Genomic DNA, 26,267 nt, shown 5'->3' on the forward strand with positions numbered 1-26,267 from the left:
TTTTGATGTCTTTCCATAACTGTGCTAATACGCTGCCATTTGTACATTTGTATCTAATAAAGTGAACCAGTTTTGAGCTCTACTGATACATTTTCAGGACTGTACAGCTTTAGCTTAATTTTGAAAATTGGTAGCTGGTAATCTGTACCACAGTCATCTCCAGCTTTGGTTTTATTGCTGTTATTGAGCTTTTACATCACTTACTTCCACAAACACAGTCAGCTTGAATTCTGTGTGATCCCTTAAGTGAAGTCCATGTGTATAGTTACAGCTTATGTTGCAGAAAGATGTTTGAAATCATTGATTGCACAAAACTCCAAACACTTTCCCTCTTCTTTTATGTTACCAAGCCCATACCTTGAACCACTTGACCTTCTTTGTTCCCAATTTTCATATTCTGTATTTGCCCTTACCATTAGTACATCTTGTTTGCAAAGTCTGTCATTTCAGCCTATACTTGCTCATAGAGCTGATAGACTTATTCCATTTCTGCCTCTGTTATTGGTGCATATCTGAACAATAGTTATGTTAATGGGCGTACTTTGAGTAGATATTAAGCTTTCAACAACTGCATGCAAGACATCTTTGCAGTTTTGTAACCATCATTTCATTCACAGTGATTCCAGCAGTTAGTAGTCCCAGTTTAACCTATCAGCATTACCTACATTAACTTTACTTTGTATGTTATTCTGCTCTTCCTCAGTGTCTCACTAAACTACTTTCAACTTGAGAAGCTCAGTTTCTAGTATTATATTGTAATTTGTTTTAATAACATCCATATGTAGAGCTTTCATTGCAAGATACAAAAGCTGAGAGTGCCATGCCTTATATCGACAAAGATAACACTAGTATTGTTGACATTGTCATACAAACATGGTTCTTCACCACAAACACACTGTTGCAGCTGCCCTATGTAGGTGGTTTGTCTTAGTCTGACACCTTAACCAGGACTGTTTACCTAGGGAGATCTTGCCATTTACTAAATTACTGGTGGTTATATATTCACATTTCATTTCTTTGAAGGGACTTGCAGTTGCTGCTTTACACCATTCTGCCACTCTCTGTGTTTAAACAGTCCTTTCATTCAGCATTTGTAAAATGATTCCCTGCTTTTTATGTTGTCCTCCTTGTTTCCTGTATTGCAGTCTGTGCTTTCTTAGTTGATGAAGGGTAGAACCAAGCAGTGCCAAGTACACACGCTTAACCCATAGCATGAAATAATGGTTTGTTCTAGTAGAAGACATGCATGCTTCTAAGTGCTGGGAGAAGATAGAGGGAAAGGTAGCTGAGCTGATGTTAGCAGAAGAGGAACATTAGAGATCAGCTGATATGGTGAGTATATAACTGTTATTTATATTTAAAATCCTTGTACATCATCTTTTTGCAAAGTCAAAAACTAAATTCATTAATACTGTTACCTACCTCTTCATTTTCTGAACACCAGATATCATTAACTTTTTGCTGTGTATCTAGCTAGTACAACGTTTTACAAAACTTGACTTTCTTTATGAATCTCACAGTCTGTGAGCTTACTGATCCCTTGCATTTTCTCCAACACTCCAGCATAACTTACCCTACTCAGTACAAATAAAGTATTGTTTTCAGCAAAACCAATAATGTTCTCTTCTTATTTATAATCCAACAATCGCATATTAACTTCTGTTACTCCAAGTTAAACCCCATCCAAGTATGACGTTCTCATCATGTCACTCATACGTGTGTTTCACCCTTTCTGTGTGCCAAGCCATAAATTTCCCCAATCTTAGACTCTTTGTCTCCCTGCGCTCTCTTTCAGTGTTCCTTCCTCTGCGCTGGTAAAGTCTTCCTCCCCTTTTACTTTTACTACCATCACTGTGTTCTTTGTTTTATCTTGTATATGTTACTATTTATACAGAATGACTCATAGTGTAACTAAGTAACAAGACATGTTAACCTGCTATGCCCATAGCTTTGTAGATTTGTATCTCTTTAACTCAAAAAAAAAAACAGTGTATTTGTCACATTTTCATTAGAGTAATGTGCTGTACAGATTTTCTGTGTGTTACCTGTACAACTGTGCTAAATACTTTCGTATACTCATTTATATTTCAGTGTTCTGTAATAACTTTACTTGGCCCTTTTCTCCCCAGGCCTCTGCTGAAAAGGGGGTTTTAACCCAGTTGGATCTTCCCAGTAATCAAAATAAAATAAAAATAAATTAAATCAAAATACTGAATGGGTTGCTACCTTTCCAGAGAGAAGACCTAGTTTTACTTTAAATCTGTTTTTACAATAAAATGAAATTGAGTCACAAGTATGCTTTCATAGCATTCTGTCAGGTATGTTTTTGGTATGTATATACATATATATATATATATATATATATATATATATATATATATATATATATATATATATATATATAGTGTTCAGTCTTCATTAAATATCAGCCTGTTATCACTTGCAAAATCCATTTCTTTCAAGCCCTTTATTGACCAGTATTAGGTTTTGTTGCATTTTTGTCAGTATTCCATTTTGAAATCTTTACCTGACTTTTAGTAAATCCACACAATTTATTTCCCTTCCTTTCATTTTAAAGAGATCCTAATATATGTGTAATAATGTTTTTTAATGGATTCAGGACTCCGTTTTATTTATTATCTTTTTACAGTACACAAGTGTGTAATTTATCTTAACCGCCATAAACACAGCAAGGATGACTGACTCACTCAGAAGCAAAATTCCAATCCATAAAACCATATGAGTGAGCCAAAAACAATGGAGCAGTTCCTTTTAACAAATCCAATAAAAACAAAAGACGTGATGTCTGATGAAGCAGTGTTTTAACTGTTGAAGTGCTAACATAATAAATAAATACTAGTTTTTTTTTTTTGTTTTGTTTTTATTGGATTTGTTAAAAGGAACCGCTCCGTTGTTTTTGACTCACTCGTGTGTTTTTTTGAATTGTAATTTATCTTTACTGGATTTGAGACTTGCTTCATAATGAGTGAAAAAAGATGACTACCCCACAGCGAATGAAATAAATTGAACCCAATTTGTTGGCACCACACAGTCTAGAGCAGAAACCACCTCATCTGCTGAGCAGGCAGTAGTATGAAATGTTTTTAGGTTCATGAATTCTGAAAAAAAAATTCTTCATGTTTGTGGTTCAGTCCCTTAGCCCCATCTTTTCTGGTCTCTACCACATATGCCTGCTGATTCCATTAAAAAAACTCATAGTACAAGTCAAACAGAAAATTTACAGAGTTAACTGAAGCCATGGACAAAGGTTAACTACACCCATATGTCTAAAGAATAGTTCTGGCAGCGACAGATATGGCATCCGTCTTACCTCATGGTAAGCTGCACTGCATGCAGTTAATGATCATGCTTACTCATGTCTGTTTTGGTACCACCTCCTTTCTCTCTCTCTAACCCTCTAAAATGAAGTTTTTCCAAAGCAAGCCTTGTTGAGTCTCCCTTTCTCCCTGTGTACTGACATTCTTTGTTTCCCTGCTTACTTTTTTAATTAGTTTAAGTGCTTGAATCCTAATAAGTTTTGCAAAAGGAATGTATCTTCTTCTTCTTTCGGCTTTTCCCGGTTAGGAGTCGCCACAGCAGAAAAAAGGAATGTATAACGGCTGATAAACTGAAAATATGACACAGACGCACTCGCGTGCACACACACTGGAGACAGAAATGTGTAAAAACACAGGAGCACCTCTTTATTTTTAAAGATAAAATGACAACAGCTCACTTTGGTTTTGTACAGTTAATGTTATAGGAATTTGCATTATTTAACCAATGTGTTGCAGGTAAGTTCTTGGCCCTAGAGGTGACTGTACCAGTTTTATTCCATACAGGCTCTGTTCTAAACAGCCCTTTCAGCAGGTAGGCTATAGGTTACATTTCACAGCTGCAGGGCATGGCAAGGCCTTAATTCCAGCTCTGTATAAACTCTTCACCTTATCTGTCTTTAAACACATCTAGCATTGACCCTGAAAGGACCATAGAACTCCAGAATCTTCAGGTAGAGCTTCTTTTAAAACCCACATTGATCTTCCCCCTTCAGAAACTAACTTCCTTATTTCCTGCTTTCAGGATACAGCATTTTATACAGCACTAATGAGCCATTAATTTTCTATTACCCTGCAATGACTTACCCAATTATTGAGAGCATTCTAAAGACAAAAGCTACACTTTGCACACATTTAAAGATTCATTCCGGATTGGCCATAGAACACATGTCTATATATTTATATAATCTATAAATGTACTTGCACAAACTACTAGCTGGAACAATAACTTATGAAAATTAATTGACCAGAATAAAGATGAGAAATCATTGTAATTCAGCACATTACATTATCATTCATCAAAGAGTGATTTGTAGGACAGTCTAGAATCACAGCAAAAGCACAGTTTTCATAAAAGCCAAATTGGAGTTTCTAATAATGATTTTGTTCAGTTTGTCCACAGAATTCCAAATGAATTTGAATTTCTTCAGCTTGCATCAGCAAACTGCAGTGAGTGAAACAAGCCAGAATACTAAACGGTCTGTTTTGTCAAGACCATGTTAAGGGTAAAAAAAAAAAAAAAGCTGCAGAATTAACATCCAAAGAGTCCCAATGAACTTTCAGTCTGTGCGGATATAAACTCCATTAAGTCTGTCTTCCAGAAGGAGATAACAAACATCGACTCTGATATAATTGATGGTGTAATCAACAGGGCAGTGATGGCAACAGTGTAACAGCAGGGTTAAAAGGCTAGAATGTCTGCAGCATTGTAACAATTCATGATACAAATGCAAAGCAAAGTTCTAATAGTAACCAAAGGTCAAACATGATGAATGTAAAGATCACTTCTTCAAAACATGTTGCCCGAAAAGCAAAGTGTAAAGTATAAAGTAACACAGAGAAAGAGAGAAAGAAACAAGAACCTCTCAATTATTATTTTTATAATGCTAGAAGTTTTGGGAATAAATCTGAAGAACTGGCTGTATAAGTAGCTAAGTTTCAGTACAAAATTATTGCTATTACTGAGCCATGGAACGCTTCAAACTTCTTCCATGACTTTAAGTGTGAATGTATAAAAGAAAATATGAAGGCTCAGGAGTTATACTTTGGGTCCATAAATCTGTAACTTCTTGTCTTATGATAGAGCAAGTAGATGAAACTTTAACTGTGCAGATCTGTTTTGAGATCTCTATGAATCTTTATATTGTCCTCACATATGGCTTCCTAAGCATAGAGACATTTAAGGAACTTGGATACTTGTTTACATATTGAAGGTGAAGTAATACTTATTGGAAATTTAAACTGTCCTAGAATTAACTGGAATACGTTAAGTAGTAATATGAAACTGGACTAAGAATTTATTAATATTTTACAATTTCATGGGTTGACCCAACTAGTAAACCTTAATACTAGGAGAAATAGTAAATTGGATCTTGTTGCTGCTAATTTACCAGAAATAACAGTCTCCTTAAAATGCTTCCCCCATTGGGGTCTTCAGACCACTTCTCTGTCTTTTATGATAGACTGAATTGTTAATCCTCCCTCTTTATCATTTAAATGTGAATATAATAACGATGTTCATAATTTCCCTTTGCAGTTAATGTTGATTGGACAACTCATGTTCGGAATGCTGATAATTATGGACACAAAATTATTGAACAGCATTTGCAAGCATGTATGTACCCACTGGTCAATAAAAAGGAAGACTGATAAGGTACCTCTTCCATATTGATGGAATAGAACCTTGGTTAAGCAATACAGGAAAAAAGAGAAGTTAACAAAATGTTTGAGACATCCAACTAATATTAATAAAAGAAATTAACAAGAATAGCAGAGTCTTAAAAATAAAATTAAGAGACGTAAAAGCCAATGATGAAAATAAGTTGGTTAGTGAATGTAAGAATAAAAAAGAATTTTATAATTACATGAACAATTCCAGTCGGAGAGACATGTAATATTAACACTAATAATGAGTAATGAAATGGTTACAGACCTAAGTAGGATAGCAAATGAGTTCAGTTCTTTCTATACTAGTATTAAAAAGATAACACTGTCTGATTGACAGTGTAATTCATTGACAGGTTGTTGTCTGAATATATTTGAATCTGTAATAACAGATGCTATTTTAAAAATAAAGGATATGCCATCTATTGGTCCGGATTTGATACCTGCAGACTTATTACTTACGATGCAGAGTACTGTATTACCCAGATTCACTTTGGAATTTAACAAACTATTGGAGCATGAGATGGTTCCTGAATGTTGGAAGTTTTCATGTGCATTACCTGTTTACAAGAAACCAGTTACAGAACTACAGACCAGTTACTCTAATTTCCCGGTTAGGAAAGTGCTTTGAAATATGTTTATTGCACCAGATGAGTAATTCTGTGAATAATGGAGATGATAGACCTTGATCAGCACGGCTTTTCTAAGTCTAGAGCAACACTGAGTAATTTAGTATGATTCTATGATTATGTAACAAACTTTGAACTTGGGCTTGTCCCCAGGTGCAGTTTTCTTAGACCTTTCAAAGTCTTTTGACTGTTTATCACATGCATCTGTCACAAAGTGTTTATGTGATCATGAAATAAATAGTTACATCACAAGGTGGATTGGAAACTGGTTAATGGGTAGAAAACAAGAGTATTAAGATTCAGTGTGTCCATTCAAACTCACATCTAATCTGTCTTTTAAACTTCACTCTGAGTAAATAACAGCTTCTTCTTCTTCTTTCGGCTTTTCCCAGTTAGGGGTCGCCACAGCGGATCACATGTCTGCTCATGATTGGCAGTGCAGTTTTACGGTATCGCGTTGCCAGCCCGGCATCCAACCTTCCACAGAAGGCACACACACGCACTCACACCTAGGGCCAATTTAGTGTGTCCAGTCCACCTACAGCATGTCTTTGGGATGTGGGAGGAAACCGGAGCACCCGGAGGAAACCCATGCAACCACAGGGAGGACCTGCAGACTCCGCACAGAAGGCACCCCAGCTGAGGATCGAATCTGGAAGCCTCTTGCTGCGAGGCAACAACGCCAACCGCTGCGCCACCGTGGTGATAGATAACAGCTAAAGTGACTAAATGTATGGGTTTTCTGGTAAGAAGTGTATCAACTAGGGATGAAAGGGTATTAGTGTATAAAACGTATATCAGACCACTTTTGGATATAACAATTAATTGTGTGTTTATATTAGAGGACAGCTAATATGGTTAGAGGGAGTACAGAAAAAATTTACTAAAATTGTGAAACATAGGTCCATGGAATATGAGATCTGAAGTAGGAGAATTCATTTGTCAGCAACCTGTGGGTATGGATCCGATACCGGATCCGAACCGGCATGGTTTATCCAGTTATGGATCCAAGCTCCTAGCTCCTCCACTCGCCCATAATGCCCTGCTCTCCCTACATGACCCCAGATCTAGTTTGCCGCGCATGGTGTAGGCTGGTCTTCTGAGCTCTTAAAGCTAAGTTGATATTTTCTGGTTAAAGGGTGTTTAAAATTGTTTTAAACTTTAAATTTGTGTGAAAGATATAGGTTCCCCTTCTATTTTTATATTTTTTGGGTTAATTTAATTTAGTTTTACCCTCCCCTCGCTGGCTTTGTATTTGGTGTGTGTGTGTGTGTGTGTGTGTGTGTGTGTGTGTTTCTTTGGGGCCTTTGTGTGAGTGTTGTTTTTACTTTACTTTATTGTTACTATTTAAAAAAAAAAAAAAAAAATAGTAATGTCTGAGGCCCCAAAGGCTGTGTTTTCAAAGTGCTCCGAGTGTGGCCATAAGCTTTCCCCTGCTGATGGCCACACTCGGTGCGTTCGATGCCTTGGGGTTGAACACCTCACTTCAGGGTGTTCAATCTGTGCAGGGTTCAACCCCAGGGTGTTCAATCTGTGCAGGGTTCAACCCCAGGGCATTGAAGGAGCGGAGGTCGAAGCTGGTCTTGGCAGGACTCTTGCCCCCAGACTCGGCTTCGGCCCCCGCCCCCTTGGTGGTCACTGCTTCGGCAGTCCCTGCCTTGCCTGCTCCCCCTCCTCCACCCGGGATTCAAACTCCCGCCAAAGGGCCGGAGGAGAGGGAAGCCAGGGAAAAGGACCGGAGAGAGAAGCACCACAAGCGGCGGGCTGAGACTTCCGTTTCGGCCCCGCCGGCTAAGCAGGCTTCTCCTCCAGCCTCTCTGGCTGCTGGCTCTCCCCCTCCTCGGCTCCGGTCCCCGTGCTTTTCACCGGAGCCTGAGGATGAGGAGACCCTCAAGGCCTACCTCGGTAGCCTCGTCGAGGTCTACTTACAGCCTCTCCGATGCTGATCTGGACCGGATGATGCGAAGGTTCATCCAGGCCCAGATGCAGATGGGAGTGCTCCTGCCTCCCCCCCCCCTCTGGGGGGAGCTCGACCCCATTTTTTAAGCCCATTGCTCCTTCTCTGACCTGCTACCCGGGTTCGGAGCGCTCGGAGCCGGGCAGCCTCGGAGCCGGGGGTGGGTCGGCGCCGACAGTACTGGGTACTTCGGATCCGACCCTGCCCTCGAGTCTGTCGGATCCGACCTCTCGGAGCCTTGGCCCGAGCTTCGGATCCGAGGGACTCAGTGTGCCTTCGGCACCGTCCTTGTCGGCGCCGGCTCCGATCCGTTCATCGGATCCGAGGGGCTCGGCGCCGGCTCCGATCCATTCATCGGATCCGAGGGGGAGCCGACTTTCGGATCCTATTGTCGAGGCTGGCTCCCCCTCAGCTTTTGATGTAGTGGAGAGGACTCTGTTGAGGGCATCCGGACCCCCGGCCCTTACTTCGGCTCCGTCCCGCACTCCATCTGCTCTGGGCCAGGCTTCCATCACCCGGCCACTAGGACAGCCTGCTTCACTGCCCCAAGCAGTTCCTGCGGTTCTGGACATAGCTGGCGAGGGCTCCTCGGACAGCCCCCCCGAGGAAGCACCTCGCAAGCATTCGTTCAAGAGGAGGCACATAGACACCCCGAGTCTTTAACTGAAGACCCTGACTTGGAGGAAGGGGAAGGCTCCCCAAGATCACCCCCTGAGGATGTCTCCTTCGGAGACATCATGGAAATGTTATGGATTAGAGGTGGGTGGTCTGCCCCAAAGTCTTCCTAGGACAAGTCAGTGTTTTTGGAGGCATTTGAAGCGGGCCCGTCTACCTCTTGGGTGTCCCTTCCTGCCGACCCCCTGGTGGACCTTATTACCACCAGGGTGTGGAAGGAACCGGACACCGTGGAGCCAATCCCTAAGAGGCCCGACAGGATCCTTAGCCCCCCTGCTGACCGTGCCCACTGGAGCAAGGGACCCCCGGTAGATGCCATGTTGTCGGCAGCAGCCACTAAGAGGGAACTCGCCCAGGAGAGTCCCTCAGTCCATCCCCCGAGCAAGGAGTCTCTGATGATGGACCATTTGGGAAAGCGAATGTTTAGTTCAGCGACCTACTCAGTGAGGGCGCTCAACTATTTGGCACACGTCATCAGGATGCAGCGCGATCTTATTAAGGAATACGCTGCATCCCCCCCAGAGTCCATGTCGGAGGAGGACAAACTTATGCACTCCACCCGTATGGCCACTCTCCGTTTGGTGACTAATACCTCTATGCGGTTACTTTCCCACGCTACCAAGGGAGCCGCTAGAGCTGCGGGAGCGGGCCTAGTCACAAGACGGCAGGCCTGGCTCCGTCACTGCGATTTTACAGAGCCTTTCAAGGCGTCTTTCGCGAACGCCCCCTTTGACGGTTCTGCTCTTTTTGGCAAGACGGTTCGCGATACCTTGGTTCAGAGCGAGAAGGACGGTAAGACGCTGTCTGCCGTCGGAGTCCGCTTCTCTGTGCCCCAGAGGTCCTACTCTAGGAACCAAAAGGGTCAGAAGAAGTTGTGGTTCCGGAAGGCGCAGCATTCCCAACCCGCTCCGGACAACCAGTCCTTCCACGGCAGAGGAGGACAGGGAGGACACCGCCCTAGGGGCAGAGGGGCTCCCAGAAACTTTGGGTCCAGGGAACCTCTCTCTGAACGGCCCATGCAGCAACCCTGAGGGGTTGCCCGGCTGCTCCACTCTGGAGGCAGTCGGGAGACGTTTTTCGGAGCACGTAGCGGCATGGGAGTCCATTACATCGGACCGCTGGGTACTCTGGATTATATCCAGAGGTTACAAGATCCCCTTTATTCATCTCACAAAGTTAAAAATCCTCCCCGATGTTCCACCCGATCAGAGGGAGGCCGCTTCAGCAGAAATTGGCCATCTGCTGAGAAAAAGAGCCATCCAGCCCGTCCCCCCAGACCAGATCGGATCAGGGTTCTACTCCAGGTTCTTTTTAGTGCCAAAAAAGACGGGGGACCTCAGACCCATTCTAGACCTGTCCCTGTTGAACCTGTCAGTTCCTAAAGAGAAGTTCCGGATGGTCACTTTGCAGTCCATCCTCCCCCTTCTAGGGGAGAATCACTGGATGTGCTCTATAGACCTCAAGGACGCGTACTACCACATTCGGATGGACAGACGATCCAGGAGGTTTCTTCGCTTCCGGCTGGGAGCCAGTCACTACCAGTTCAGGGTCCTTCCCTTTGGTCTCACCACAGCCCCCAGGGTATTCACCAAAGTGTTAGCAGTTGTTGCGGCCCACCTGAGGATTCAGGGGGTGCAGGTCTTTCCGTACCTAGACGACTGGCTTTTCACCGCCCCAACAAGGCATCTACTTTCTTTGGCAAGAGACTCCTTCCTTCGTCTAGCTCCCAAGCTAGGCATCACGGTAAACATAGAGAAGTCCAACCTGGTCTTTACTCAAACAATAGAATTTATAGGAGCCAGGTTAGACACGAGAAATTTAAGAGCCTTTCTCACAACCGACAGGGTTCGGAATCTGCGACTCCAGGTGCGGGCCATCCTTCACTCCAGCTCATCACCTGCAGAATTGATCCTGAGGGCGCTAGGGTCTATGGCGGCTGCGATTACTCTTCTTCCGCACGCCCGCTTGAACATGCGGGTGCTTCAATGGACACTTCAGGTGCAATGGTCATTTCTCTCCCTCCCCCTGTATCATCCCATTGCAATCAGCAAGGCTTGCAAGCGGTCTCTCTTGTGGTGGCTCCATTCTCCGGACCTCCACAGGGGCTGCCCCTTTTGTGCATCTCTCCCTCTCGCCACGGTGACCACGGACGCTTCCCGCCTCGGGTGGGGGGGGCATTTTGCGGGCCGGATGGTCCAAGGCACGTGGAGCGATTCAGAGACCTACCTGCATATCAATGTTCTGGAAATGAGGGCGGTGCTCTTGGCGTTGCAAGCACTTCAGGCCCTCCTTCCCCTGGGAACAATTGCGATTCAATCAGACAACATGTCGGTGGTCTGGTACATCAACAAACAGGGGGAACCAGGTCTTACCCTTTATGTCGAGAAGCCATAAGAGTGTGGGAATGGGCGATCTCCACCAACCGCTTTCTCATCGCAACGCATATTCCGGGTCGGACCAACATCCTAGCAGACAAGCTCAGTCGCACCATTCTCTCCCCGTACGAGTGGTCTCTCAATTCTCAAGTAGCGAAATGTATCTTCGCACAGTGGGGGACTCCCTGTTGCGATCTCTTTGCTTCTCCTTTAAACGCCAAGTGTGACAGTTTTTTCACTCTAATCCCCCCTCCAGGGGATTCTCTGAGAGACGCTCTGGTGCATGCTTGGCCTCCCGGTCTTCTTTACGCATACCCCCCTCTACCTCTGATGCTACAAGTACTTCAGAAAGCCTCTCAGTTGGGGTGCAGAATGATCCTCATTGCCCCGTTCTGGCCTCAACAGATTTGGTTCCCTTACCTACGGTCTCATTCAGTGAATCCACCTTGGATTCTAGATCCCATTCCGGATCTGATATCACACCCGTCGAACCTTCCAACTCCGAACCTGGACAACCTGAAGTTGACTGCTTGGCTGCTCCAGTTCCACTCCTAATCAGGACTCCCGGTATCTCATCCCCAGTTAAGGCCATTCTGGTAGCGGCCCACAAGCCCTCTATCAGAAAAATTTACCGCAGTAAATGGAAGCGTTTCTCCATTTGGGCAGAGCGGCAAGGCCTAGATCCTTTCACGGCTCCCCTTCCTTTGGTTCTAGATTTCCTTACTACTCTCTAAGGATGGCGCCAGTAGTTCCACGGTTAAAGTTCAGCTGGCGGTCTTATCGCATTACCATGTTGGACACGATTCTGGGCCTCTTATGTCGGCTAAGTTATGCAAAACCTTCCTAAAAGGCACCTTTTTGCTCAGACCCCCTGTCAATGAAACAGTTCCCCCGTGGGATCTTTCCTTGGTACTTCAGGCCTTGACCGCTCCCCCCTTCAAACCTGCGGCCACAGTCTATCTTAAGCACTTGTCCTTTAAGACCGCTTTTTTGGTAGTCATTACTTCGGCTAAGAGAGTTTCAGAGCTTCAGGCCCTGTCCATGAAACCGCCTTATTTGATTTTTCATCCGGACCGGGTGTACCTCAGGATCAATCCCTCCTTTCTTCCTAAAGTAGCTTCGGAGGCTAACATTAATCAGTCCATCAACCTCCCTGTTTTCTTCCCGAAGTATCAAAACAAAGGCGAATACAAGCTGCATTCCTTGGATGTTCACAGGCAGCTTCGTTTTTACCTTCATAGGACAGCTGGTCATAGGCAATCAGACCAGTTGTTCATTTCTTTTGCCAAATTCAATCTGGGTAAACCAATTTCCAAAGTTTCTTTGTCACGCTGGATTTCTCAGTGTATTCTGTTGGCGTACCAAGCCTCTGGGAGGCCCGCACCGGAGGGAGTCCATGCTCATTCGACCCGGTCTGTCTCTACTTCAGCGGCCTTTAAATCAAGGGCTCCTCTGGATGACAATTGTTCAGCAGCCACTTGGGCTTCATCTCATACCTTTATTTCTCATTACAAGTTGGACGTCACTTCTAGAGGTAGAGCATCCTTTGGCTCCGCGGTGCTCCGGAATATCCTTCCATGATGGCCACCCAAGATTCAGGTAGCTGGGGACTCTGTCCCACAGGTTGCTGACAAATGAATTCTCCTACTTCAGATTTAGAAGTTATGTACTTACCATAACGTTCCATCTGAGTAGGTGGATTCATTTGTCTGCAACCATCCCGCCCTCCTATCCCCCTGGCCTTATCAGTTTCCTGCATAGGGTGTGTTACCCTTTGGTTAGGGTAGTTGGTGCAAGGCAAACTTGATCTGAGGTCATGTAGGGAGAGCAGGGCATTATGGGTGAGGGGAGGAGCTAGGAGCTCGGATCCATAGCTGGATAAACCATGCCGGTTCGGATCTGATATCGGATCCATGTCCACAGGTTGCAGACAAATGAATCCACCTACTCAGATGGAACGTTATGGTAAGTACATAACTTCTAATTATGATGTGAGACATTGAAAGTCTTTAGATGTTCTTCATGTTTCACTGTTGCAGTCATCACATTTGGGCTATCCCTGCCAGGGTAGCCCTCGGCCAGCCTGAATACCGGAGGTGTAGTATTTCTGCGTCAGTTGCTGTCGCTTCAGGACTGACGTCATTTCATCATTAGTATAAAGTAAGGCAGCTGACGCCATTACATCAGTCTTACTTGCCGAGGAGCCTGAAGCAGAAGCAGTTCACACGAATGCTGGTCGGCCACTACCTTCCGAATTGAAGCTGAAGTCTTCTAAAGCCAAGTACCCTGTTTGGGATACTTTTTTCTTGCTCTAACTGATATCAGAAAAAGTTAACAATTGTCTCGCCTGTGGAAAGCAAATACCACACCGAGACTTTCATTCTTACTGCGTCACTTGCTTAGGCCCAGACCACGATGTCCCTCGCTGTCGATTTTGTGCTTTGTTCAACACCAGAACTATAAGTTGTTGGGTCCTTATTGTAGCTAGATATTTTCGCTCTCAGTCCTCAAATTCTGATATGGCTTCAGTTAGCCATCCGACAGCAGATCTTCCAAAAAAATCTAAGGATAAAGACAGAGGCGTAGGTCCAAACTTACTGACGATGCTTCTGTTAAGCTATTCATCAGTTCTCCAGTCCTCAGTGAGGTGCTTTCGCAGCCCTTGATGCCTGCTTCTGTGGATTCACAGGCTGCTACCAAGACTCTTTCACAGTCCGGTATGCCGCAAAACTCTTCGACTAAGGAACCTGCGGTTATCTCTACCGTGGATGGGTCCGGAGCTGCTGAGCAGGCACCGGCTTCTGAGGAAGTACTTTGCACTACCGCTTCTCGACACAAACCAATGACTTCTTTCATGTCTACCATTCTTTCAAAAAGTACTGAGTTTCTAAGGCCCAGGATATGAACCATGCCCAGGAAACAGACGGCCCAATCTCAGACACCTGCTTCCTTGCCTCAATCTCAAATGCTTAAAATGGCAGGAAGACCTTATAATGCTGATCAGGGGAAGCCAAGCTACCCCTTCCAAAAGAAAAAGGGATCTGTCCCCAGTAGTTTTATCTGAACAGGAGTCTGATGACTCGGATGTATCTGAATATGAAGACATGCAACCCCTCTCTGCTTATGAGGAATCCATTCCTTCAGCCTCTCCACTTGAGGATTTTTCCTTTGGGGAAACCCTTCATACTTTAAGGGAGCATTTCCATTGAGAATGTCAGGACTACCCTCAGTCTTAAGAGAGACTCGGAGAATTCTTAGATCTTCCACAGCACAGACCCCTGGCCATTCCTCCTGTCCTGGATGTTGTGGATGATGTTTTCTTGGAATCTAGTTTGACTCTTGACACCTTCCCTCCTGCTCTCAGAAAACCTGACCGATATTACTGAGTCCCTGACTTGCACAAATTTCTTTTCAAAACTCTTGGTGCTGACCCTGAGGTTATTTCTCAAGGGCCTAAAGGAATTAAAGCAACTTCTGCTAAGAATCCCACCCCCTCAGATAGGGATTCACGAGCACTAGACAGATGGGGTAAAAAAGTATACACGTCGGCTACTCTTGCTATCAGAGCACTAAATTGTCAGTTCCATATGCTAAACTTTCAGCAACATACCATGGAACTCCTCAAACAAAAAATATAATTTCCTGCTTGTGCAGAAAATAGAGTTACAAGAGTTAATGCACTCTGCAAGTCAAGTAACTAAGCACATCTTACACTGTGGTTTTGATGCCCTAGAAGCTTCTTGCAGGGCAGCAGTCACTGAATTTTTTCCTTAGAAGGCATGCTTAGCTTAAGGAACAGCCCTTGCCCCAGACCATGTCAAATCTAAATTATTGGATGCACCCTTGCACAAAGACAATTTATTTGGCACCAAGGCAGAGGAGGTCTTAAAAAAGATGGAAGAAAAAGCTAAATCTATGGAGACTGCTACGGATTTCCTACAGGTCCAGCCAACCAGCTTCAGTTGGCATTGCCCCTCTAAGCACTGGTCCTTTCCTGCCCCCTCCAGGTCAGTTCAGCCCAAACCGCAGGAAGTAGACCCCGCAGACAGCAGCCACAGGGAATGCAGCGATCAAAGCAGTGGAGTTCCTTCACTTCTAATCAAGGGACTGCGAAGCCACCCCCTCATAGTAAGAACTAACAATGACTCTCCACTTCCACCCCCTCCCTCTGCCCACCTGCACTTGCCCCTAGGAGGAAAGCTCTCCTTCCACACAAGTACCTAGGCCACCTTTACCAATGACAATTGGGTCCTCAACATAGTGTCTCAGGGATACATATTTTCTTTCCACACTCTCCCAACCCCAAAAGGGTTCCCAGATCTTCCTCCAAACTGGTGGGCAGAGGTGAAAAAGTAAGTCCTTTCCCTGCTCTTTATGAGAGCAATACAGCACATTCCTGCAGAATTAGATAGGCAGATGTTTCTACTCCAGACTTTTCGTGGTACCCAGAAAAGAGGGCACCTGGTGCCCCATCCTCGATCTATCCATTCTAAACACCTTCCTGGTGACACCAAAATTCAAAATGCTCACCCTGCAGCAACTACTACCTATGCCCTCCAAAAATGCTTGGCTAGCCACCCTAGACCTAAAAGGGCCTACCTCCATATCCCAATCAGCAAATCATGCAGGAAATATCTATGTATCAGGGCAGGATCTCTTCACTTTCAGTTCTCTGCACTTCCCTTTGGCTTATCTACTGCTCCCAGAGTTTTCACCAAATGTCTGGCTCCCGCCATTGCTTTTTGCAGACAAAGAAAAATACAAATTTACCCATGCTTACGACTGCCTGATTCAGGCAGGCAGACAGTCAGGAAAAGCTGCTCAAGCACCTGGCCTTTGTAAAGTCCCTACTGTCCTCCCTGGGATACACTATCAACGAAAAGAAATCCAAACTAGTGACCTCCCAAAGGATTACATTCCTGGAGGCAACATCCCAGATGGCATTCCTTACAGCAGAAAAGCAAGCTTACCTGACAGCCTACATCTCTCAACTAGCCACCAGAACGCAGTTATACACAAGGAAAATCCTGCAAGCTCTGGGGTTCATGGCATCTTGCATTCTACTCATTCCATATGCCAGGCTGCATATGAGGAAACTTCAGTGGTACCTAAAAACCCTTTGGTGTCAACACTCTCAAGATGTGGAAACTCTTATACCAGTGATACCTTGCCTAAGGACAGATTTTCTTTGGTGGGCAGCAGCATGCTCCCACAACAAGGGACTGCCTTTCTGACCACCCCCCGCCACCCAGACCCTCACCACAGACGCATCAGACTATGCCTGGGATGTACACCTGGATGGCAGGTGTATACAGGGCCAGTGGAGCCCACAGCAAATACATCTGCACATCAACCAAAAAGAGATGTTAGCTGTCCAGAATGCACTGACAGCTTTAAGGTCTCTTCTCTCCCCCAGAGGCTTTCCTGATCAAAACAGACACCACCACTGTGATGTTGTATATCAACAAGCAGGGAGGGACTCACTCCTACCCTCTATGCAAGCTCGCCATGACCCTTTGTCACACAGCCTCAGCCATGCAACTACACCTGTTAGCACAATTCCTGCCAGGCTCACTAAACTCTCTGGCAGACAACTTAAGCAGAAATCTTCTGGACCCACATGAGTTGCAGCTAGACCAAAGAACCTTCACCCTAATAACTCAGAAATGGGGCACCCCGAAGGTCGACCTCTTTGTTTCCCACTCCAACCATCAAATCATGTTCTGCACCAAGGAGCCTCACCGCAGGGCCTGGAAAGTGGATGCCCTATCCTTCCCCTGGGTCAACCTCTCGGTCTATGCATTTCCCCCTCTCCCTCTCATTACCATGGTACTGCTCAAAATAAGGGAGGAAAAACCAAGGACAATTCTGATTGCTCCAGACTAGCCTCACCAGCACTGGGTACCCACTGCTGCGCAGCCTGTCCCCAAAGTCACCATGGCATCTCCCTCAGACCCCAACCCTCCTGACCCAGAGAGAAGGAGAATTCTTGCATCCCAATTTGCAGACCCTCAATTTGGCAGCCTGGCTTATCCCCTGTCCACTGATCAAGCTGCCAATCTCAGTAAACAGGTTCTAGATGTTATATGTGAGGCTAGACGCCCTAGCACTAGAGAGTCTTATGCTGGCAAACGGGAAAGGTTCTGCACCTGGATTCAGGCTAAGGGAGCTGATACGGCGCAGCCCTCCCTACCTCTCATCCTGGATTACCTAGCTGACCTGCTTCACAGTGGTCTCTCCTTTTCCTCTATTAAAATTCATGCCTCTGCTATATCTGCTCATTTCAAAACAGAGCAGCCTCTTTTTTCACACCCTCTGATTAAACAGTTCCTCAGAGGGGCTAACAACTTGAGGCCACCCAGAAGAGCACCTACCTAGCTTGGGACCTAAACTTTGTGTTGGAAAAGCCCACCCAGCCCCCCTTTGAACCAGCATCCTCAGCAGAGGTAAAGTTTCTCTCCTGGAAGACAGCCTTGCTACTGGCCATCACTTTGGCCAGAAGAGTATCCGAGCTACAAGCACTCATGGCTGTAGAACCCTTCATCATCTTCCATGCTGACAGGGTGTCCCTCAGGACTAACCCATCCTTCATGCCCATTGTGGTGTCCAGTGTGGCTCTCAACCAATCCATTAATTTGCCCACTTTTTCCCTAACCCACAAAACAAGGGGGAAAGGATTCTGCACTCTCTAGATGTGCACAGACAGCGCAGATTCTACCTAGACAGGGCTAAATCATTCAGAAAGACTGATCAATTGCTGGTCAGCTTTGCTGCAGGGGCAGAGGGCAAAGCCGTATCCAAACAAACCATTTCCAAATGGATAGCACACTGCTTCCATTTTTGTTAGAAGCAACATGGGAAACCTCCCCCTGAGGAGGTAAGGACTCACTCTACCAGAGCAGCCTCCACCTCTGCAGCTTTCCTCAGACGAGTCCCCACCAGGGACATCCTGGAGGCTGCCACATGGACATCTGTTCACACCTTCACCAGGCATTACCACCTGCCTTTCTTCTCAAAATCTAGGGCAGGCTTTGCCACTGCAGTCTTGCAGGGCATCCTAGCCAGCCCCTAGTCTTCTTATCTGCCTCCACCCTTTTCCTCAGCTTTGGGAATCAACCCAAATGTGATGACTGCAACAGTGAAACACGAAGAACATAGTACAGTTGTGTACACTTACCATAAATGTAGATGTTCGAGTGTATTCACTGTTGCAGTCCTGGTTTCCCTCCCTCCATCCATTTCTTCTCTCTCTCTCTCTCTCTCTCTCTCTCTCTCTCTCCCCTTACAAGGAACTTTTGGTATTTACTTTCTACTGGTGGGGTTCTTCCACCATATCCTGGCTTCGACTTGGGGACTCCTGATAGTTAGGGCAAGAAAAACTGATGTAATGGCGTTGGCTGCCTTACTTTATACTACTGATGACCTGACGTCAGTACTGAAGCGACAGCAACCAACGCAGAAATACTGCGCCTCTGGTATTCGGGGCAGCCGAGGGCTACCCTGGCAGGGATAACCCAAATGTGATGACTGCATCAGTGAATGCACTCGAGCATCTACATATATGTTAAGTATACACAACTCTACTTTTTTATTATAGATATATTCAAACTAAATTAAAATTGGCCTGTAAGATTTTTCAGGATCCTGTCTGACAAGTGATGTTTAATGTGGAAACATCCTTGCACTAAAATGTACAAACATAAAATATGAAGTTTAGAATGAAAATGGGTCACTGTGTGACAAGGGCTCAATACATCACTACAAGGATAACTAAACTATGGAATTACATTGCAGATACTTCCAAGATTTCAGATTGCTTGACCTTTTTTAAGAAAAAATGTGGATACTTGTGCAGGCAGAATACTTGGAGAAATAAGCATTTCTTGGTGGCAGATTGGCCTAAAATGTTTTTGAAATTATGAACCAGATGTCAGCTACAAAGTAGCCAATTAATATAGGAGAGCAAGCAATCCAAGATCAGGGAAATTCAGCTGAAAATCTGTTCTAAACTTCAGAGTGTATCAGTCTAATCTTCTGCTAAGTTGCATGAATAATATAACTTGAACAGTACAAAGAGCTGTCAGCTAGCTACTGCCATCTCGGATGCTGAATACAAAGTATTATGGCTGAATATCGGTAGAAATAGTCTGCTTATCCTTTCACCAGAAATAGATATCTATGTATTTATATCTATACCTATCTATCTACTCTTCTTCTTCTTTCGCCACAGCAGATCAACTGTTTCCATTTCTTCTTGTCCTCTGCATCTTGGCTCTGTCACACCAACCACCTGCATGTCCTCTCTCACCACATCCATAAACCTTATCTTAGGTCTCCCTCTTTTCCTGTTACCTGGCAGCTTCATCCTTAGCATCTTTTTCCCAATATACTCTGCATCTCTCCTCAGCACATGTCCAAACCAACGTAATCTTGCCTTTCAGGCTTTGTCTCCAAACCTGGGCTGACCTTCTAATATACATATTCCTAATCCTGTCCATCCTCATCACACCCAGTGCAAATCTTAACTTCTTCGACTCTGCCACGTCAAGCTCTGACTCCTGCCTTTTTGTCACTGCCACTGTCTCCAACCCATATAACATAGCTGGTCTCACTACCCTCTTGTAGACCTTCCCTTTCACTCTTACTGGTACTCGTTTGTCACAAATCTCTCCTGACACTCTTCTCCACCCACTCCATCCTGCCTGTACTCTCTTCTTTACCTCTCTTCCACACTCACCATTACTCTGAACTGTTGAACCCAAGTACTTAAACTCATCCACCTTCCCCACCTTTACTCCCTGCATCCTCACCATTCCTCTATCCTCCCTCTCATTCACACACATATATTCTGTCTTAGTCCTGCTGACCATCATTCCTCTTCTCTATAGAGCATATCTCCACCTCTCCAGGGTCGTCTCCACCTGTTCCCTACTCTTACTACAGATCACAATGTCATCTGCAAACATTATAGTCCACGGGGACTCTTGTCTGATCTCGTCTGTCAACCTGTCCATCACCATTGCAAATAAGAAAGGGCTCAGAGCTGATCCTTGATGTAATCCCACCTCCACCTTAAATGCATCTGTCACTCCCACCGCAGACCTCACCGCTGTCACACTACCCTCGTACATATCCTGTACCACTCTTACATACTTCTCTGACACTCCAGACTTCCTTATACAATACCACAACTCCTCTCTAGGCACCCTGTCATATGCTTTCTTTGAATCCACAAAGACACAATGCAACTCCTTCTGACCTTCTCTGTACTTCTCCATCAACACTCTCAGAGCAACCATTGCATCTGTAGTGCTCTTTCCTGGCATGAAACCATACTGCTGATCACTAATTATCACCTCCCTTCTTAACCTAGCTTCCACTACTCTTTCCCATAACTTCATGCTGTGAATGATCAGTTTAATCCCTCTGTAGTTACTACAGCTCTGCACATCACCCTTATTCTTAAAAATCGGTACCAAAACACTTTTTCTCCATTCCTCAGGCATCCTTTCACTTTCCAAGATTTCATTAAACAATCTAGTTAAAAACTCCACTGCCATTTCACCTAAACATCTCCATGCTTCCACAGGTTTGTCATCTGGACCAACAGCTTTTCCGTTCTTCATCCTCTTCATGGCTATCCTTAATTCCTCCTTGCTAATCCACTGCACGTCATGATTCACTATCCGCATGTCATCCAACCTTCTCTCCCTCTCATTCTCTTCATTCATCAACCCCTCAAAGTACTCTTTCCATCTGCTCAACACACTCTCCTCGCTTGTGAGTATGTTTACCTCATTAGCCTTTACCACCCTTACCTGCTGCACATCTTTACTAGCTCGGTCCCTCTGTCTAGCCAATCAGTGCAGGTCCTTTTCTCCCTCCTTAGTGTCCAACCTTTTATACAACTCTTCATATGCCTTATCCTTCGCCACCTCTCTCTTTGCCATGCACCTCATCTCCTTATACTCTTGTCTACTTTCTTCATCTCGTTGACATTCCCACATCTTCTTCGCCAACCTCTTTCTCTGTATACTCTCCTGTACTTCTTCATTCCACCACCAGGTCTCCTTGTCCTCCTCCCTCTTTCCAGATGTCACACCAAGCACCTTTCTAGCCATCTCTCGTACTAGCTCTGCTGTAGTTACCCAGCTATTCGGTAACTCTTCACTGCCACCCAGTGCCTGTCTCAACTCTTCCCTGAACATCACCTCACAATTACCCTTTTTCAATTTCCACCATTTGATCCTTGGTGCTGCCCTCACACTCATCCTCCTCTTTTTGATCACCAATGTCATCCTACAAACCACCATCCTATGCTGCCTAACTACACTTTCCCATGCCACCACTTTACAGTCTCCAATCTCCTTCAGACTGGCCCTTCTACATAAGGTATAATCCACCTGTGTGCATCTTCCTCCACTCTTGCATGTCACACTATGCTCCTTCCTCTTGTTAAAATACGTATTCACCACAGCCATGTCCATCCTTTTCGCAAAATTCACTACCATCTGACTTTCTGCATTCCTTTGCTTAACACCATACCTACCCATCACTTCCTCATCCCCTCTGTTCCCTTCATCAACATGCCCATTGAAATCTGCTCCAATCACCAGTCTCTCACCCTTGGGTACAGTCATCACCACTTCATCCAACTCGCTCCAAAATATTTCTTTCTCATCCATCGCACACCCAACTTGTGGAGCATATGCACTAACAACATTCATCATTACACCATCAGTTTCCAACTTTATAAACATCACTCTATCTGACACTCTTTTCACCTCCAAAACACTCTTAGCATACTGTTCCTTCAGGGTAATGCCTACGCCATTTTTCCTTCCATCCACACCATGATAAAACAATTTGAAACCACCTTCGATGCACCTAGCCTTGCTCCCCTTCCATCTGGTCTCTTGCACACACAATATACCAACCTTCCTTCAGTCCATCATATCAGCTAGCTCTCCCCTATACCAGTCATACTTCCAACATTCAAAGTTCCGACCCTCACTATTACAGTCCTCGCCTTTACCTGCCTTCGGGCATGCCTTCCCCCTCTTCTCCTCCTTCTATATCTATCTATATATGTATTTCTCTGATTATTTATATATATATATATATATATATATATATATATATATATAGTTACAGTTCAAAATATTGAAAGCACAGTTGACAGAAAAGTTTTTAGGGGATGAAGAACATTAAAAGCACAAAATATTGAAAACACATTTGACTGAATGCTCAAATGACTTGATGCTAATTTTTTAATAAACATTATTAAATTATCGTATATGACATAGGCAGTCTTACATTTATATAAATGAAAAACCACATTAACACCACTTCAGTTGCAAACGTTATACATCACAGACACCATTGAAAGAACTGTAGTTGCAAACATTATATATCCCTTATAATCTATCCCATCATTGTCAGTTAAGTATTGTATGGCTCATTCAAATCCTGCCTCTTAAGCCTCTTTCCTTCTCTGCATATATTGTTCCCACAATTCCCATTTTTCCTGTGTAGTTTGCTCTTTCCCTTTTCTAAAGATCCCAATTCCAGTGGTTTTATCTCTGTTACTATATTCACTACTTCTAGTAAAGTTGGTTTAGACTTTGATTTCCATTTTCTAGCAGTTGCTTTTTTGGCAGCCACCATAATTAGACTCAGCAAGGCTGTATTATGTCTAGGCAATTCATTTTCTGTATCATAGCTCAAAAAATAATCTCCCCAGGCAATTCAATCTGCCCACCCAACATCTCCGACAGAGCAGTCTGCAGGGAATCCCTAAAGTCTGCCAGCTCACAACTTAATGCTCATTTTTATAGTGTTTGTAAATGAGTGTGCAGAAAAAGGAATATTTCACTGAAAAGGTTGAAGTGGTTGGTGTGCATTGTGTGTTCATAGGCTAGAGTTAGGTAAGGTGGTAGAGTTACTGTTTTGTATGTTTGGTGTGGTATGTATTTTGTGTCCTTTGTCTTGTGTAATAGTGAAGTTAGGTAAAATGTTTTTAGCAACGTAATCTATAGGGTAAGGGTTAGCACGCATGACCAAGATGATGCTGGTGTGCTTACCTAACCCTGACCCTACACATCATGTTACTAAAAACACTTTCCCTAATAGTATCACTTGCAAGATAACACTCTATCTTAATTTTGAATTTGATGCGAACAATAAAAGGCATTTCTAGTTATCATAGAACCATTGCATATTTTGTGATTCTGTATTATGAGTCTTCAGTGTTTTGTGCTTTTTTTTTTTTTTTTTTTTTTTTTTTTAGATATTTGTGGACAGATGGATGGATTGAAGTTCAATATTTTGAACTCTAGATATTGAATGACATAATCATGTATGTTTTACATATGCACATGTATGCATTTATGTAGATATGTGTGTGTATTTATATATATATATATATATATGTATGTGTGCGTATATATATATATCTATATCTATATATATATATATATATATATATATATATATATATATATATATATATATATATATATATATATATATATATATATATATATATATATATATGAGTCCACTTCACATGACTGAATCTCAAAATACTGAAATTCATTTGACTGAAACCATAATACCTAATTTTCAAACTACTGAAAACTCATTTGACTGAATCTCGGCATGGAAAGGTGCAGTGGTGCAGCAGTAGTGTTGTTGCCTCACAGCAAGATTTTTATCTGGAGTACCTTCTGTGCGAGTCTGCATGTCCTCCCTGCGTTCGTATGGGTTTTCTCTGGGTACTCCAGTTTCCCCCATGTTACAAAGGCATGTGCCTGAAGCATTTCTCCCCGGGCCTCCACTGAAAATTGGCTTTGTTCCAAGTCTGACTTTCCCGGTATACAAATGTTAAATAAAATAAATAAAAAAAAATTTCATTATACTGGATGCTTACAATCCTGAATTTCAAAATACTGAATTTTAAGCTATAGACATGCACATTTGCAACACCAACGACTAACCCTTTCCAAAACTTAAAAGCTATTTACATACCCTCTTAACAGAAATTGGACGATGTAAAACTAAATTATGTGGAGGCTACGCCCCCCAATTATATATATACGAACTCCAGGATCACACTACAGTAGGGAAAAGGGCATATACTTTTTACCTTACAGTACTGTGCACACTGCCACTATTGCCGGGAGCACACAAAACATTCACCATATTACTTTAGATGCTTCCCATAAAAAAGAGACATACCCACATTTAGAAATACTACAACAGTCGGCACTTTAAGTTACAGTAATTTTTTTTATCATAAGCAAGTCACAGTTGAAGGGAAACGCACATCACATATATGGCTTAAAAGTCAGTATTTTGAAATTCAGGATTGTAAGCTTTCAGTATAATGAGATTCAGTGAAATGAGTTTTCAATATTTTGAAAATTAGGTTTTGTGGTCTCAGTCAAATGAAAGTCAGTATTTTGAGATTGTCATGTGAAGAGGACCTATATATAGATATAGCAGTATATATATATATATATATATATATATATATATGTGTGTGTGTGTATATATCTTTTGGTTGGGACCTACATCACCCTCCTTAACTCCTCTTTTGAAACATGTAAGGCAAAAAAGAACTTTTGAGTGAAACTTTTGCTGACATTGCATAGCACTGTTTCCATGGATTAGAAGGAATCCTCTTTACTGGACACACTTCAGATGTCAGCATTGCTTCTAGAGTTTTAACAGTTGCTTAGCTGGAGAGTTTTCAGTTACCTAAGAAGAAGGTAGTTTCAACAAATAGTACAGATTACTTCAGCTTTCACTAAGTATAATTATAGGTCAGATCTCTTTGTATGTATCATCAGTTAATAGATTCCTAAATAATAAACAGTGTTGTGTATATGCACTTTTCACTTTTGTAGTGTGACTTATGTGAATTTGTAATAGATGATATATACTTTGTAATGTTGTTTTGGCAGACTGCAGCATGATACTTTTGAGTCAAATGTTATTGTAGAGAATATGTTAATAGATATATTCTTTGATTTTTTTACAGTGGCTTGAAAGACAAAAATTTTATGTTGCATTATGAGGTAAGGTTTGTACAAGGTACTTATTTATAACGTCAGCAGTTTAAATGCTACCGTTGTAACATTTCTGTACAGTGCATTAATATGCTTGCAAAAAATGTTTTGTGTTACTAAAAAAATGGAGAGGAGTGCTCATGCTGACTTCTGTTTATACCAGCCAGTACCCCATTAACACATTCTTTCATTTACTTGGCTTGTGTGCTCTCCCTGGCATATCCCATAGTTAGACTGGTCCTTCCTCTTAAGAAGAAAAATATTTTGATAGCTGAGAACTTAGGCAGAAACTATACAGACAAGAATTGGAAAAGGAGCATTCAGTTTGTTTCCATCATTCTGTAAACTCAGGTTTTGTCCTTGCAGCCTTTCAGTCCATGAAAGTGTGTGTGCGCAGTAATGTTTGCATATGTGTACCCATGTATTCTTGCTTTTACCGTAGGGAGTCTTTGCTCGTTCCCTGTAAACATTTAAGGAACAAGTAATGATAATATCCAGCCTCTGCTGGTGTTCTCATTTGTAGTGTTTTTAATGTGTCCCACCCCTTTGCCACCCTAGGGCAGAGAGTTGACCTCTGGACTCTCAACATGCTCCTCTTAAGTGATCCTGCAGTACTCAGGCCTTTAGATGAATCTAGAGCACTGATGAGTTAGCCAGAAACCTTAACACCTACAGCACTGAGCTAGTAAGCAATACTAAGAGTTAAATACTTTATACTAGCAATACTGAAAGTTAAATGCTTTATACTTTAAAAAATCACAATGTAAGCTCTAAACATTAATGATTCATTGCCTAGGCTTGATTTATATTTTAGTTACATATGTATTTCTTAATTGAGT

The 26,267-nt window shown here is 43.2% G+C and overlaps 1 protein-coding gene across 1 annotated transcript in view; it reads left to right on the forward strand.

Moving 5' to 3' along the window:
- Nucleotides 1–26,267, forward strand: part of PNPT1 (polyribonucleotide nucleotidyltransferase 1) — a 1,644,852-nt gene that overhangs the window by 836,211 nt on the left and 782,374 nt on the right. The window contains exon 15 of the mRNA XM_044055211.1: nt 25,401–25,437. Within this exon, the coding sequence (XP_043911146.1) occupies nt 25,401–25,437 (37 nt within the window). The remainder of the gene's footprint in view (nt 1–25,400; nt 25,438–26,267) is intronic.

Source organism: Protopterus annectens, chromosome 1.part2, assembly GCF_019279795.1.
Source record: "Protopterus annectens isolate FY-2018-M chromosome 1.part2, PAN1.0, whole genome shotgun sequence".
NCBI classification, from domain to species: Eukaryota; Metazoa; Chordata; order Ceratodontiformes; family Protopteridae; genus Protopterus; species Protopterus annectens.